The sequence below is a fragment of the Bos indicus genome, chromosome 4 (assembly GCF_029378745.1).
Source record: "Bos indicus isolate NIAB-ARS_2022 breed Sahiwal x Tharparkar chromosome 4, NIAB-ARS_B.indTharparkar_mat_pri_1.0, whole genome shotgun sequence".
NCBI lineage: Eukaryota > Metazoa > Chordata > Mammalia > Artiodactyla > Bovidae > Bos > Bos indicus.
The window spans coordinates 56706001-56723334 of record NC_091763.1 but is presented as its reverse complement, the minus strand read 5'-3'; the positions used below and the strand labels follow the sequence as shown (position 1 = coordinate 56723334).

The 17334-nt window shown below is 39.3% G+C and overlaps 1 protein-coding gene across 3 annotated transcripts in view; it reads right to left on the bottom strand.

Moving 5' to 3' along the window:
- The window catches only part of DOCK4 (dedicator of cytokinesis 4), a 477852-nt gene that overhangs the window by 218241 nt on the left and 242277 nt on the right, over nt 1-17334 (bottom strand). For all 3 annotated transcript variants that reach the window (XM_070787253.1, XM_070787255.1, XM_070787254.1), the window contains exons 9-11: nt 8847-8928; nt 8039-8099; nt 3904-4036 (exon numbers count right to left, since the gene is read on the bottom strand). In XM_070787253.1, the coding sequence (XP_070643354.1) occupies nt 3904-4036; nt 8039-8099; nt 8847-8928 (276 nt within the window). The remainder of the gene's footprint in view (nt 1-3903; nt 4037-8038; nt 8100-8846; nt 8929-17334) is intronic.

The window sequence follows — 17334 nt, the reverse complement described above, 5'->3', positions numbered from 1 at the left end:
GTAAATGTTATTTCTCGTTATTGAATCTCCACCTATTATATCATGACCAAGTTGGCTAGCATCAAAATGCAACTGAGGTTAACACAGCTTGCACTGGCAAAAACCTGGTGGGATTTACTGAAGGGTAATTAAGGTAACTCTTCCAGACTTTCTACTTCTAGGCCAAAAGGCGTTTCTCCATCTCTCACTCTGACAGCCGTCTGTACCTTAGTCTTTCAGCTCTTGTCTTTCACCAGCTCATGCTAGAGTTCACCTAGGAGACTCTGAAGATTCTTGAGAACTGGATCTGGGACTGGTAGATACCTGTGTTCCCCTCAGTACTTTGAACACTGTAGGTGCTTAAAGAAAATACTGGCTACATGAATGACTGAATGGATATCCCTCTGACTGTTACTCCTGATGATTTGTTAATATCTGGGTCTGCTCTATTCTTACTGCTGAGACTGCCCCAGTTAGGCTGGGGAGACCCTCCCTCATCTGAATGTGTTCGTAAATTCACTACTATCTTTCACTAGCAACAAAGGCTCCCTCCCAAGGGTCCTGACAATCAAAGATTCTATAACTATCAATCAAAATATTCCACCCTATAGTGACTTCCTCCTTGTGATCTCATCTGTAGCCAATAATTCACAATGCGCTTACATATTTATTTATTTCACCGCCATAAGCTTTTCCAGGATGAACTGGATGGAGGTTATTTTTGAACCAGTTAATGGTAGGATAGCAAATAAGAGCACTGACACTGCTGCTGCTGCTACTGCTGCTAAGTCGCTTCAGTCGTGTCCGACTCTGTGCGACCCCACAGACGGCAGCCCACCTGTCTCTGGGATTCTCCAGGCAAGAACACTGGAGTGGGTTGCCATTTCCTTCTCCAATGCATGAAAGTAAAAAGTGAAAGTGAAGTCGCTCAGTCGTGTCCGACTCTTAGCAACCCCATGGACTGCAGCCTACCAGGCTCCTCCGTCCATGGGATTTTCCAGGCAGGAGTACTGGAGTGGGGTGCCATTGCCTTCTCCACACTGACACTGAGAAGGCTGGAAAATTAAGGTGAAATAAAACCATTCCACTTGTCCAGCTGTAAGATACCAAATTACCACTTAGTAGCCCCTGCTCCTAGTTTTCTTAGTTCAGCTCAGTGGGGAAGGAAGAAAGATAGCTTGCTTCCTATTAAATAGTTAAGGGACTCTAGAATTCATGCTTTTAATCTACAAAACTCCAAATAAAATAAAAGCTCCTAAAGTATGTGACTGAAGTATCTTCCAGGCTCAGACAAGGTATTTCTTGCTATTCTCTGTTTCAGTTCCAGTTTGGTCTAAGGATTTGGTCCCCTTAACAAATAGAAATTTCTTCCAAATTGTTTCTAACAGTCACTCCTCTAAAATGTTTTAATAAACTCTAGCTTCTTTTTCATCTACAATAACTGTTTTGACTGCCTAGCTTTCATCCTGGAATGGATTCATAAATTGCTGATCTGTAATTTTTAAGGGATCTCTCTTGCATCAAGAATAACCCAAACCTTATTTGATATTTATGAAAAAACAGACAATAACTACAAAGAGCAGTACAACTTAATTTCAGGAGAATGAGTATCTCCCACAGAACTGGAATTCGTGGGTCTTCCTTGGCTGGTTGCATAATCAAGAGGGATGCAAGGAACTCCAGGTCCCCCAGTTTTCCCACTGACAAGATAAATCTAACATTTCCTATGCATACCTAGAAAGATCACTCAAAGAAACAAAGAGATTGCATTTGTGAGAAATTTTAGTTTTTCTTAAAAAGCAAGGTCACCTAACAGCATCATTGTCACATCACTAGACGGTGGTGTGAAATAACACCCTGAAACATACGACCTGGTAACATGAGAGCTCACGTTCTGAGTTAGGCAGTCCTGACTTCACAGCTGGTTCCTGTTCTGATTAGTTAGGTGATTTGGGGTGCTATTTAGCCTCTCTGTCCCCTTATGTGGAAAACAAAGCCAACAGCATCTGCTTCATGAGTTTGTCATGAAAATAAAGTGACATGACACATGCAAAGTGCTTATTAACATGGTTCCTTGCACACAGTAAGCACAAAGTAAATGGTGGCTATTATCATTAGTATTGTTGCAATTAAACTATGTTTCACAATCACCAGTAAAATTTAGAAAGGGGATTATACTGGATTTACGCTCTACTATGGGCTGGCAGGCATCCCTGACTCGATGGACATGAGTTTGAGTGAACTCCGGGGGTTGGTAATGGACAGGGAGGCCTGGTGTGCTGCGATTCATGGGGTCGCAAAGAGTCGGACACGGCTGAGCGACTGAACTGATGGGATAAAAGAGTAGCATGCTTTACTACCCAGTAGTATCACCAAAAGTTCTCAAGTTTAATATCAAGGTCATAGATTTTATCACTCTTAAAAGAGACAAAGAGAGTTTCTAGTCCTAAACCACAGGCTATAAGTGAACCTTTGTCATCTGATTAGCAAACATGTGGTGCAGGTCCCAGGGCCTCTGGGTAGAAGATGGATAAATCCAAGAAATCCTGCAGCGGTTGTCAAAAAGCAACCTGAGGTATATATCCCATAGGTAGTGGGCCACGTGGGTTCCCTCCACATTGGTACACGCTGCAACAGCCGGAACAGATAACAAAAGCAAGCTCACTCACAGAGGAGGTCAGCAGTGTGGTCCTCAAATCAGGAATGTGGATCCCAGATCCCCCATTCCCAGTGCATCTGCTCTGAGGATGGCACCGTGTGTCATCTCTCCATTGTCAGACCTGCGGGCAGGTGCTCAGGGAAGGGCAAGCGAAAACCATGTGCCTTTTTAAAAACTTAGGGTGTGGAGTACATTAAGTGGATTTTCTTTGTGGAATGTTCAAACTGAACTGTATCTGCTGCCACTGACCCTCAAAAGATGCATAAACCACGTTCTGAGGATCTTATTTGGAAATAGTGTTTTTACGCAGATAATCAAGTTAAAATTAGGCTGTTTAGGGTGGGTCCTAACCCAGTATAACTAACTAGGCCCATATAAAAAGGGGAAATGTGGTTATAGAAACAGATACACACACCTGGAGAAAGTCATGTATGATGAAGGCATACATCAGGTCATGCATCTACAGGACACCAGAAACCAGGAGAGAGAAGCAGGGAACAGAATCCCCCTCACAGCCCTCAGAAAGAATCAGCATAGCCAACACTGTGATCTGGGAACTGTGGCTTCCATTACAGTGAAACCATAAATGTCTGTGGCTTAAGCCTCCTTGTTTATGGTGCTTTGTTAGGGAAGCCCACAAATGGGCTTCCCCGGTGACTCAGTCAGTAAAGAATCCTCCTGCTATGCAGGAGACCTGGGTTCCATCTTTAAGAAGATCCCCTGCAGGAGGAAATGGCAACCCACTCCAGTATTCTTGCCTGGGAAATCTCATGGACAGAGGACCCTGGCGGAATATAGTCCATGGGGTTGCAAAGCATCAGATACGACTTAGCGACGAAACCACCACATAATAAACTAATAATACATAAAGTAAGAGGGGAATCACCCAATCTGAACTTCCTTTTTCTTAATTATAATCAGTTTATGTTAAAAACTATTTCCATTTTCCAAGAACAAATGAACTTTCTGAGGGTAAAGATATAACAGGTTTTAAATTCTTGGGAGGTATTCTATGCAGGGGATGGTCCACCCAGTGGGTAAGCTATCTATTCTTTTTGGTTCTCAATTTCATAATCCTCTGAAAGGCAAATGACGATTTGTAGGCTCAATTGTAGTAGGCCTAGAGATGATTAAGTTTTTGAGGAATGGCTTAAACTCTGTGCATCCCTGGCTCTTCCATTACCCACAGAAAGCAGGATTCACCACATAAGATCCCTATGTACCCCCATGCCCACCCCAGCCCACATCATGTGCAAGCTCCTTACATGTACACTTTCAGGATGAGGTCATCTTTCGTCTCTCCAGTCAGCAGGTCAGCAATGCTAAGAACTGCACAGCCAAAGGGTCGCCGGTACTGGACACTGCAGGCATTCTTTTTTTCTCCTGCCCCCATTCGACCTGTTCAATTAAAAAGCACACCTAGTTCAAGGAGCCATTTGATTAATCCAGCTTAAGACGAGACACATACAGCTCTAACATAAGCCTATGAAATGTAATGGGTGATGGTAAAGACACAGATTTGGAGCAACTGTTGCCTCCATTCTGAACTCTCCCCTCAGACCACATAGTTGTGTGACCTTGGGCACGCAGTGCAAACTCTGGCCATTGGCTGTTACCTATAAAACATGAAGACTGAAGCTGAGCCCAGGTGTGGGTACCCTTCCCGAAGCATTCATGAAGGCACCCCAGGAGAATCGCATCTAAAAAGGCAGTAGGGGTGCCTATTTCATTTTCTACTTGTAAGATTCTCCATATTTCAAAAAATGATTTCAAACATTTCACCTCTGAAAAGAAGTGATTTGAGATTACCTGACGGTATAGCAAGTAAGCACAGGTGAGCAAATGAGCATGTTCTTTCCCAGCTCAGTAAGCAGGCTGAGATCTCCAGGGATCCTTTTTTAACTCTGACATGGTTTCTACTTGTTTAAATTGTTAGACATTTCAAAATCTGTGGTTGAGATACTGTTTTAATTTATTGTTGCATTTAATTACCAACGGGTTATTTTGAAAACTGAAAGCAAAAAGCACACTGGAGCTGTAACATAACAAGCTAACGTGAGGAGAAATAATGAAAAAAGTCTGCCAGTCTGTTTCCAGATGCTAGGGAACAGATCTGCACGTTGTTTCCATCTGACTGAAGTCCTGCTACAGCATGTCTGCATGGCTCTAGTACTTTCCAAATCCAACGCTAAATAGAAAAAAAGAGAGGAATGGCAGTATTCAATTTGGCTTTCATTCTTCAGTAATAAAGGAAAACTGCCCCTCTGATATATCAATTTCAGAGTAATATTTATAAATAGAAGCTGGAATACCACTTAATGGTGGTAAAAACCACAGAAAAAAAAAAAAAAGAAGAGGACTTCCGACATAATGAAAAGGATTTTTCCCTTTTGAAGTCCCTTTTGAATAATTAATGTGTGACAGCCTTGAAATGTACTTTCTCGGATGATGTTTCATTTTCATTGGTATGTTACTAATATATTGATTAACAGGCCTAAGGATAATAAGAGTGCTGATTTACAATGAAATCATGTACTAGACTCAACACTATAAAAAGAGTTGAGAGGACTCCTCTGAGATCAGGGACCGGTGTTTACTATGTGACATGCATGGGTTTGGAGAGTCATTAGGTATTACCATATAGGTACAGGGTTTTCCAGGTGGTACAGTGGTAAAGAATTCACCTGCTCATGTAGGAGATGCAAGAAGTGTGGGTACGATCCCTGGGTCGGAAAGATCCCCAGGAGGAGGAAATGGCAACCCACTCCGGTATTCTTGCCTGGAGACTCCCATGGGCAGAGGAGCCTGGCGGGCTGCAGTCCATGGGGTTGCAGAGTCAGCTACAACTGAGAGCACATGCAGGCAGCACAGGGGCTCATGTAGGTACAGGCTTATTAGCAGGGTGAATACGTAAACCTGACTACTGGGAATTCAAGAATAGTAAGCAAAACAGGGACAATAAATGTAATGAAGGCTGTGGTAGGACTAACAATTATTAGGGCAAAGGTTGTTCCTCCAATTACATGAATTAGGAGGTGTCCAGCTGTAATATTAGCTGTTAGCTATATAGCTAGGGCTACTGGTTGGGTAATACGCAAATAGTTTCAATAATTACAAATATACTGGTAAGAGGAATGGGTATTCCCTATGGTAGAAAATACATGAGATGCTTTTGTTTCATGGTGAAAGCCTATAATGATTGTTCATGATAAAAAAGGGATAAATATACCTAAAATTATGAAAACTTGTGTAGTGGGTATAAACAAATGTGGTAAAAGACCAACTAAGTTTGTTGGGCTGATAAATAAGCAATATAAGTATTTCTGTTCAGGCCTGCCCTTTATAATTATGAATGGCCATTATCTGTTTTGTTGCAAGTTGAATCAATCACTGCTAAATAGAAATCATGCAGTTATTTATGAATCTAGTGTGGGGAAACTATTTATCTTTATTTCCTCCCCTTTTTTCCGATCAAAGACGAGGCCTCAAATTCCAGGCCAGGTACTGTTACTCCAGCTCTCGGCAGCCAGTGCAGGTCAGTGTGCCCTTTTCTTATTAAGTCTATACAAGGAATAATCTAGAAAAAGTTCTTACTCTTTCTAGAATAATTCTTCTACTTGCCCCTGATAGACAAGGATCTTCCACTCCTTTATTTCACTGAAGCAGATTAAATCTTAACTTTTCTGAGTTTCTTACCTTCATTATTATTGGACTGATCATCAGGCAAGTTTTTGCAGTAATGTCAATATAGAATTAATTCGATCAAAGCTTAGGGAAGGAAGGTAGGTAATTTAGGATTCAACCTTCATTCTGATGACTTAATGATCATAAATAGCTTAGTAAAATATACAGCCACTAATCAAATGCCAGGTATTTGAAAGGCAGCCCTGTGCTGGGTAATACTATGCAGTCGTTTCCTCAGCTGTATCCTGGGAGTGAAGGACAGAGATACCCAGCCCATGGGCAAGCAAGACATGTGATCATTTTCTACCACCAAAAGCCTGTAGATACTTTTCTAAAAGTTCTGAAAGCTAGAGTGGTTTACTTTTTATCTCAAATTTGTAGAAGATTATGTTCAAATTGTATCCATGTTTACATGAAGATATCCAAAATCACATTTTACATTAACAATTGCTGTGACAAATTTGAATAAATTTTTTAAAAACCACAAAGAATTCCATAAACTGCACCCCTGCCATCCTGGGCACAGACAGAGGCTCTATCTCATAAACAAACAGAAACACGCATTACAACTTTGCCAGTTTTAAAAGACTCTTTCCAATTTCTACACCCCATACTCATGTATAAAAAGAAAATTAAAACAAAACCAAAGACAGTTCACTTATTTATTTATTTCTACTGCCCCTCAAATATGAAAAGAAGATAAAATTAAATGGGTTTTTCAAAACAGACTTTTATGAGGAAAAAAATGCTTAGAAAATCTTTGTTGAAACAACGTTTTATAGTCTCTCTCAATGCAAAATGGGGTCATCGTGTGTATAAAATAAAAAACCATTAAAAAAAAAAAAATCACCATGCAGGACTGCATGGTGAGATATCACTATTCTGCAGAAGTTTTCCTCAGCAAGTCATGTAACAGTTAGTGAGGAAGGAGAAGCCAGTTCTCAGTATCAGTTGGTTAGCTTTCCTAGAGAAATGACTTAGGTTCCACCATGTATTTCCTCTGGCATAAAATGCCTGCTTTTAGAGGTCTTACATGCGTAAACCTAGTGACCATATTTTGGTTTTGATGTGCAAGGGCATCATAGAACACTGAAAGCGTGTTCTGCAAGAGGTTAGTAAGTGTAACATTATATAAGTGTTTCCACAGTCAAATCAAATCTGGAGAGAGCTAGGGTCAACAAAGTTAGAGAAGCAATTTTATTCTTCCCAGTAGGATTTCTCAAGACTCTTTAATAAGCTGACAAAATTATACAAGTGAAAAATATATATACAGCATTCAATTTTCCGTAGCCTTTTTCTTATAGCACCTTGTGTAATAATGTTCTGCAGCCTTCCACACTTTGGGAAATGCCAGTTGGTGTACAGTTTTCATAAATGTGTAGAAAATCCAGCTCCTAAAAGTTTAATGTATGCTGTTAACAGAAATTAGAATTTGAGTAGACAAATACCAAGTGTATGAATCCAATATTTTTAGAAAGTCCAATAAAACTAAATGAAATGCAGCAAACTAACTAATGACTTATATGGAGAGAGAACAAACTCTATTTATGGCGGTGTGAGAGTCTGGGGAGACCAGAATCCCAAATTCTGCGAATATGGGATTCAGATCTTGCTTGGACTTCTTTTTGACCCAGACAGCACATAAATCACAAGTACACAGAAGCCTCTGGGCAGTTCTCCCCGTCATGCTCCTATCACGCCAAGTGTCACACCTACCGATTCGGATGATGTGCACAGTGATGTAGATGTCCTTTCTGAGCTCGCTGCTCCCCAAATCCTACCGAAAAACAAAGTCTGGTCATTGTAGAACTCATCCTTTAGGCAGAAACACTTGAAGGGATAGCACATTATTTTAACAAATAACAGAAGAAAGACAAATATGAGCATTCTTGGATTTTTTGGAGCAGAAGCACATAATTCAAATCCTGTTCTAAAAATACCACTGTGATCAACTTTACTGTAAGCCTACAGATGTCAAATAAGACTTAAAAAAGAAAAGCCCATTCTTTTTTCAGTCTCTAGCTCACTCATTCTTTAAATATTTCTTAAATACATACTAAATACCACGTGCCACTCTGAGCCCTGTCACACTGGGCTTCAGCCATAAAGAACAGGCTCTCATACACACTGATGGGACAAAGGTGTGATTGTGAAAGCTGGCATTCAGATTTCAGGGCATCATTGTAATTTACACTCTTCCCTGGTGGCTCAGACAGCAAACAATCTCCTGCAATGCAGGAGATCCGGGTTTGATCCTTGTGTCAGGAGGATCCCCTGGAGGAGCAAATGGCAACCTACTCCAGTATTCTTGCCTAGGAAATCCCATGGAGAGTGGAGCCTGACGGGCAAAGAGTCAGACACCACTGAGCAACTAACACTTTCATACCACTTTCACTGTAATTTATGTGTTATTTACAAAGTTTCAGCAAATCTACTATGTTCTCTCATAATAACTTACGTCTCTTAAATAAGATAAAGTACTTAAGAAAGAATCTGCCTCCTTGATAAAACAAGATCCACTTACCACGAAGAGAGAGCAGTGTCGTTCTGGTTTATCTGGGGCTTTGGGAAGCCCGTTTCTATTTAGCCTCAAGAAAAATCTCTCGCTACAAGAGAAAAGAAGTTGAATATTTTTAGAATTAATTAATATTTAAGGACTCGTCACCTTTCTAGCTGCTCTTTGTCCTAAAGGTTAAACTCAAAATTTTTTAGGCTTTTCACTGATATCAAAACTGTGTATATAAATTAGAAGAGTACCCAAGACAGTAAACATTTGCTTCACTTCTGACAAAGCTGGCAAAGCAGAATGTGCAAAAGCAGAAAACATACATATGCAAACAAACAAAAAAATTAACTTTTAGAAAGCTTCCATATCCATGAAATCATCACTATTACTTTAAAAAGTAGAAACAAGGACACTAAAAGGAAAAAATCTGACTTAACATGTTCTGTGTATTTGTACCTAAGATTATTTTTCATGCTTTGCGTCACAGTACTTACTTCACATCATACATGAACATTATTCCGAATGCTAACAATCCATTAGAAGGCTTAGTATTTTATGCTCTTATAAACCTAATCCAAAACACAAAAAGAGAGACCAGGTAGTGAAACCTAAATATTCTTTGGTCCACAAAGGAATAGAAGACCTCACAATGCCTGCAGAACTTACAATTCAAATTGCAGGAACACCTGGATTTAAATACAAATAATGCTGTTGATCAGCCACTAATTCATTTCAAGGTAATGTGTTACAATATTTATATTAAAAAAAAAATAAAATGAGTATCACCTCTGCCCCCCACATTAATGTACCAGCTACCACAAGCTTCTGAATTTTAATATCCTGGTGCCCAGTATAGAATCAAATGGCTGGCTGCCTCAGGCAGAGAACATACAGCTAAAATCTCCAAAATGTGAAATTAGCAAATGGCTAGCCTTGGTCAGTAGCTTCCTTCAGTCTAGGGATCAAGCAGAGAAAGGGAGAGTAAGGCATTAGGAAGGCTCAGACCTTTCCAAGTCTCCATGCATATTCATCACTTGGTTCTTGCCATAAATAATGGCACTGTCTTCCAAACTCTCCCTTCTCCCCATAGGGGGAGAAATGAGAACCATAATCAGATCTCTAAGGAAGCATATGGTTTTAAATTTATGGCTGTTTTGGAACATTTTTATTCTCTTTTGCCATCTAAATCAAGACAGATATATTTAACAGATTCAACTACCTGGCTCACTCTGTCCTTTTTTAATGCCTATCCCTGATCTTCCACACAACAAAGGGCAAGCAATACACATGTCTATGGGGTCACTTCCTGCACCTATTACCTATGTGTTATCCCACAGAGCAGTGGCTGATGAGATCCGATGAGGAAAATATAACTTGCTGCAAGGATTCTCAAATGAAGCATACAAAGTTCCCATATAATTCTGAGGCAGAAGCTGGAAATGACAGATTCTACCAAGACTGCAGAGTTAAATTAATCTTATTCAATTGTCATTTACTATAATTCATAGCAAAGGTGATGAAGCTCACCTCAGAGTGGAAGAATATTCACTATTATTTCAAATTTAAGATGTACTAAAAGGAAATGTACAAAAATTCATCTTGGGGAAACATGAATTACACTTTAAAATAATCATACCACTAGGTAATACTATTTCTTTAAGAAAATACTAGTTTATTTGAGAATGGGCACTCTGCTAAGGACTTTACATGGATTAACCCCTTTTATCCTCACAATGCCCTTGGGAAGTTGGTACTCTTATTATGTCATTTTATAGTTGGGAAAACTAAGAAATAGTAAATAGTTTTGTCCAAGATCACAGAGCTGATGTGTGACTGAGTAGGAATTCTATGCCACATAATATCTACCGTCATTTGAATGCTATAAAATAAATTCTTTCTCTGCTTCATAGAATAACTGGGCATATTTACAGAACATTGAGATACAGAAGAAATTCATCTGTAAGGGACACCCACTGACTCAGTGAAGCCTGGTCCTAACTCTCTCCATACTCTTTCTGGGCTAAACTTGATTTAGTAGGTTTCAAAGCCATCCCTGGTTTGAAAGTGTTCCTTCGTAATTTTTTTAATGAAGTATTCTTAGAAAAATGATTTTGGAAATACATTTTACTAAACAAATGTGAAGCTTCAGAAAGATTTTAAGTATTTGGTTTTAGTTGGTCAAAACTCTTAAAGTTTAAGACCAATATTTGGTTTTGCTTCTTGGGCAGCATCTACTGACGTATTTATTGATTATATTTTAGCCCAAAATGAAAGCAGTGTGATCATTTTCCCCTTTTCTGATTATAGGCAGCATGCTCTATTCTATATTTTTGAGATGCATTTATGTTTGAGACTCCTCTTTATCCAGACGAAAACATTTGAAACAAATGCCACTTTATCTTCTGAAAGATCAGTCAAAATGATAAATAACAATAATATTAATTACAAAAGTCAATACAGCATTCCAGATATTGAGACCTTAACTTTAATGTTGATATAAAATACTATTTTATATTCACAAATTGTATCAATATTTTGGTGAAACGTTTTCTAAAGCATTCCATTTCAGGGATTCCTTTTGCCCTGTCACTATTTTAATTTCACTAGTCTAGACAGAATCCTGATTATGCAAGTATTATATCATATCCTGTTTCAGAAAGAATATCAATATTTACTAAGCCATATCCCTTAACTTAAGCATGCCTTCAGTCTAAAAATAGACTGAAGATGGGTAATACGGAGAAAAAAGTCATGTGCAATTTTCGTAAAACACAGACTTCTAAGAGGGGGAAAAACTCTCTTCTGGTCAATTAAACAAAATCTTTTTTATTCATCCGGTGACAAGTTGTTGGTATACAAATTCAATTTCTTTCAGCTTTGGTGATAGAGCAACCACTTAATTGGCAAATGGTTTCAGAAGAAAAAAAAAAGAACTATAGCAACACATTTCAGAATCTTTGAATTACAAATAAATACCCACCCACATGCTCACCAGGTGGTATTAGTGTTAAAGAACCTGTCACCCATCTGCAAGAGATGTGGATTCAGTTTTTGGGTCGGGAATATCCCCTGGAGGAGGGCATAGTAACTCTCTCCAGTTTTCTTGCCTGGAGAATCCCATGGACACAGTTCAGTTCAGTTCAGTTGCTCAGTCGTGTCCGACTCTGCGACCCCATGAATCGCAGCACGCCAGGCCTCCCTGTCCATCACCAACTCCCAGAGTTCACTCAGACTCACGTCCATCAAGTCAGTGATGCCATCCAGCCATCTCATCCTCTGTCGTCCCCTTCTCCTCCTGCCCCCAATCCCTCCCAGCATCAGAGTCTTTTCCAATGAGTCAACTCTTCGAATGAGGTGGCCAAAGTACTGGAGTTTCAGCTTTAGCATCATTCCTTCCAAAGAAATCCCAGGGCTGATCTCCTTCAGAATGGACTGGTTGGATCTCCTTGCAGTCTAAGGGACTCTCAAGAGTCTTCTCCAACACCACAGTTCAAAAGCATCAATTCTTCGGCGTTCAGCCTTCTTCACAGTCCAACTCTCACATCCATACATGACCACAGGAAAAACCATAGCCTTGGCTGGATGGACCTTTGTTGGCAAAGTAATGTCTCTGTTTTTGAATATGCTATCTAGGTTGGTCATAACTTTTCTTCCAAGGAGTAAGCGTCTTTTAATTTCATGGCTGCAGTCACCATCTGCAGTGATTTTGGAGCCCAAAAAAATAAAGTCTGACACTGTTTCCGCTGTTTCCCCATTGACACAGGAGGTCGCAAAGAGTCAGACAGGACTGAGCGATAAACACTTTCACACTTTCACACACTCACACACATTTGGAGAATGCCAATATGTTGCCTTTAAGGCCAGGGAAGAAACTAAATAAGTCAATGGCATTCCACCATGGCACATCTTCTAAAATTCTCTCAAAAACTTTTGTGGCCACCTACAAAGATATTTTCAACTTTCTACAGTTGAGTCAAAGAGTGGCAACTCTGATCAGAAAACAAAATTAGTTTTTGTCAATTTAAAAAGTGTCCTATTACCAGCCTGGAAGAGAAGGGGAGGTTGGGAGAGAATGGATACATGTATATGTATGGCTGAGTCCCTTTGCTATCTACCTGCAACTACCACAATATTGTTAATTGGCTATACTCCAAGAAAATAAAAAGTTTAAAAACAAAGCAAAAAAAGTGTTCTATTATAAGATATGCATACTTACTATTTCCATTCCCAGATATCAGCTAATGATTTTGTACCTTCTTGGTATTTAAAGACTGAACAAATACAATCTTTTAGGAAAAAAATACAAATTATTGGGTAGCAACGTTCGCTGTCTTCCATATAACATCTTTTACACTTCATGGCAGCGAAATACATGAAATTCTCCAGGGACATATCAATCAATGGGACCTTACCATCAGATGTGAGAGTCACCTAATTAACTTCAAGACCACTCTAGATTCTAGTCCATGCCATGTAACTCTGTCCACCATGCACATTCTAGGTCTTTATTATAACAACTATATTGTAATGGAAGTATCTATGGTGACATATTTTCAAATGGGAATGCCTCCTTCTTCATCATCAAACAATGAATTAGCACATAGAACACTTTCAGCAACACTGAAGAAATGGGATTTGATATTATTACTAGCAGAGAAAAATCATCATTTGACTTCCCCTTACAATGCTGTGTGCTCCCAGAGGAAATTTCACTGCCAGAGAAATTTAGTGTCCACCTGAATTCCTTGTGTGAGCCATTATGAATCATTGTGTGATAAATCAACAAGACTCAATTGTGTCTTTGGAAATAAAGAATGAAAAATCACAATTATTTATTATTTATAACGTGCCTTCTTCTAAAAAAAGATTTGAGAAAACCAAGATAGTGAAGTAACAGTGGGCACATTCATCCCCAGATATCCTGGGGAAAAATAGTACAACTCAAAATACACCCCATCCTGGTGTACATACACTTTACACAGATTTTTCTCTAAGTTTCATAATCACCCTATAAGGGAAGAGCCCCTCCCATCCCCGTTTTACAAATGAGAAAGCTGGAGTTTGGAGATAATGGGTAAGTTGGCCAAAGTTGCATGGTCAGTCAAGGGTGGAGCCAGGAAATTAATTTCCAGGGTCTGATTCCAAAGTCTCAGGTCTTAACCACAAAGCTATCTTCATAAGAACAGCACATCTCATAACAGACACAAAAAGAGCAAGTCTAACCATACCATGTGAACCCAGGGTTTTTATTGTGAATATGTACAATAAAATAAAAAAATAATTATTAAAAAACGCATGAAGCCAGACAAAAATAAATAAAGCCACAAAATTATCTGTGTTTAGGGAGTTTATGTCTATTTCAACAGCATAGTTGGTAGAAAAGTTCTTACCAATGATGCAAATAATGTGGGTGGCACAGTAGAGATCTGAAGACCCTAATGGCTTCTCTTCTCAGCAGGATAAGATGCTCCTATCTTCCCATGCCTCCTTCTAACACACAGAAGCAGCTGTCCTTCTAATGGCCCTACCTAGTGTCTTGGAGGCCTTCTGGACAGATGTGGGAGGGTCCTCCCAGCTTTCTGAGTCATCATATCAAGTGGCTCTCCAATACAGCATTCCTAGGACAATCATTTGATTTCATAGAGCAATGTACCCATAGTTAGGGATGACCAGCATCAAGGACATTTTTGTATTTCTCTATATGGATTTTTGTTTATAACTCTATAGCTCCCCTCTTATAAGAAGCAATGTACCTATAGTTAGGAATGCCTAGTGGTTTAATGTTTGTGAAAGTTACATAATGTATAGCTACCTAGTGCTTTAATGTTTGTGAAAGTTATACAACATATACTTTATACAATAATTTATGATGATAATATATTGAGGTTGAAGTCTGATTAATCCACAAAAATTGCAAAGAATACTTTCAAAATCATTTTGGACAGTTAAAACACTGAAATAAATTTATGTTCTCCAAAAGCAACAGTAACAAAAGAGAGAAAACACTTGGATGGTCGTGTTCTGGTACACAAACTGGAAAAAGAACTATCTGGTTCTGTTGTGCTTATACTTTATAGAGGGCTTCCCTGGTGGCTCAGCAGTAAAGAATCCACCTGCGATGCAGGAGACACAGGTGTCATCCCTGGGTCGGGAAGAGCCCTGGAGGAGGTCACAGCAGCGTACTCCAGTATTCTTGCCTGGAGAATCCCATGGACAGAGGTGCCTGCCAGGCTACAGTCCATGGGGTTGCACAGAGTCAGATACAACTGAAGCAACTTAGCACACAGGCATGCATATTTTATAAAACAGCTGTACCAAAAAAATACCCCATGTAGCATCTTTGAAAGAACCAAGTTCCTTGTCTTAAATGTAACTATGCTATGTGTGAGGAAAATTACTATTTATTGTACACTGAGTAGTCATGCAGGGAGATGCGCCAAGAACCAAGGAGGAAACATTCGGAGCAAGAAGATGGAAGGAGGAGAGGAAGGGGAAAGGCTCTGCTGAGTTGACTCTAGGGCCTCTCCCCAAAAGGCCATACTATATGATAGATGTTGATCTCCGTGCTTCTATTTCACTGTTTCTCCTGCATTTTCTCAAACGCTTTCTGATTGACTAACATTGTAAGCTGCTTCCAATAACCTGCGCAGGGAACTGTTACTATCTTCTTTCCTAGGACAAGTGGCAAAGGACAACCCAAGGAGCATTCTAAATAGTCACAATACCAGGAGCTGGTCCTGCCACTGACCAGGCAAGATACCCTAGCAAAGTGAGGGGAAAGTGCGCTAGCTGCCCTGGGGTGGCCACTGGACCAAAAGTTTCAGTGTTCACCATGGCACAGAAGAAGGGACTCTTGTCCAGGCCATCTGGTAATGTGGGTGTGCACAACATTCCCCTGGGGAGCTGTAGAAAGCCCAGGTCCCAGCCTGGGGATCTTGACTTACTGTACTATGGATGTAAAAGCTCCTTGAATATTTAAAAGCACAGTCACAGTTAACAGCCACAGTTTTGACCCAAATGCTTAAGCCCTAATGAGTCAGAATTGCTGACTGTCCTTTATGACCATCACATACACCAGGAAACAGGCAACACATGCCTGATATGTTCAGGTCAATGACTTCTCCCCTTTCGTCTCCCAACATATGACGGATGCAAACAAAGTGTTTCCTTGTCAATAAATAAAACCAACTCCTCAAGCAAGTCTTCCTAGAAAAAGCTATTAATATGCTTTCTAATTTTAAAAGTAAAGCAACACAAGGGTCATGAGCTCTTCTGACTGACTAAAGGGAAATGAAACAAGAAGGATCACTGATACCAGGTTTTCCACAGTAGTTTACGTAAAGAGCAGACAGATTCTGAGTTTTCTTTTTTAATATTACTGTCCAAACCCAGATTCACTTGACAAATATTTGAAGTTGAAGGACTAAGCAATCAACTAAAGGGATGCTTTATAAGGACAATAAAGGATTTTGCTTTAGTTGAACAATGAAAGGGAAGGTAATTTTTTAAACTACAGCCAATGCTGAACACCAAGCTGATTCTTTCTTACTACTTAGAATGACTTAAAACCATTTCATGTTTTTGTTTTTGTTTTTGTTTCCAGAGTATAAAGGTAGTTGAATCAGAACTCTTTTTAGGAAGGTAAAACTCAAAAAAGAAATGCAGTTTAAAGTTACAAATAAGTGATGTACAGACCACCTGCAGACCAGTGTACAGACCAATGAATGAAAGAAAAGATTTGGATCAACTGTTGATTGGACAAAACCCATAATGGCAATAAGTTCTAAAACGTTGATGTTCTAAAAATCCCATTGTTGAATTCAAGTTAAATCCTTAGAAACAGCTTAACTGTGCAATTGAGCAACTCAGGAAAATACTTGCTTGTGTCTATCTCTAGAGAACTCATTAAGAATTCCACTAGAAAAAAGTTCCTCAGAGAGGTAACTAAAAGTAGGTGATGAGACGATCTGGTCAACAGAACCAGGGACTGTGAAATAAGAAAGCCTGTTTATAGGCAGAATGTCTTATGCTTATTCTTGGAATTTTCATTAATTTGATTATGGTAAACACTGTGACATTTCGTGAGAGAGGAATCGCTCTGATTTATATACAGTAATTATTTTGACCTTTCTAACAATGGTTCTTTGTTAGGCAAAGTATCTATAATAAGGAATCTTGAAAGTAAAGCAAACCTGAGCTCTTTATAACTACTCTGGGTTGAAGCATGCAGTTCTTTGCAAAGGTAAAGGAAACCTTTATAAAACAGAATAAATAATGAAAATCCAAGTAATTCAAGCCCTGCAAAAACAGTAAGTAAAATGTCTTTCATACATCCATCATCTCAAAAATATGTCCTAAGTTTTAAAATGAAATAAGCCAAAATCAAATGTCCCTTTCAAGAGCTCACTGATACTGACAGATTCTTTATATTCATTACAACTTTAAAAAATGAAAACGTATGGTGGTCACCAAAGGGGAAAGGAATAGGGGAGGGGAGGGATAAATT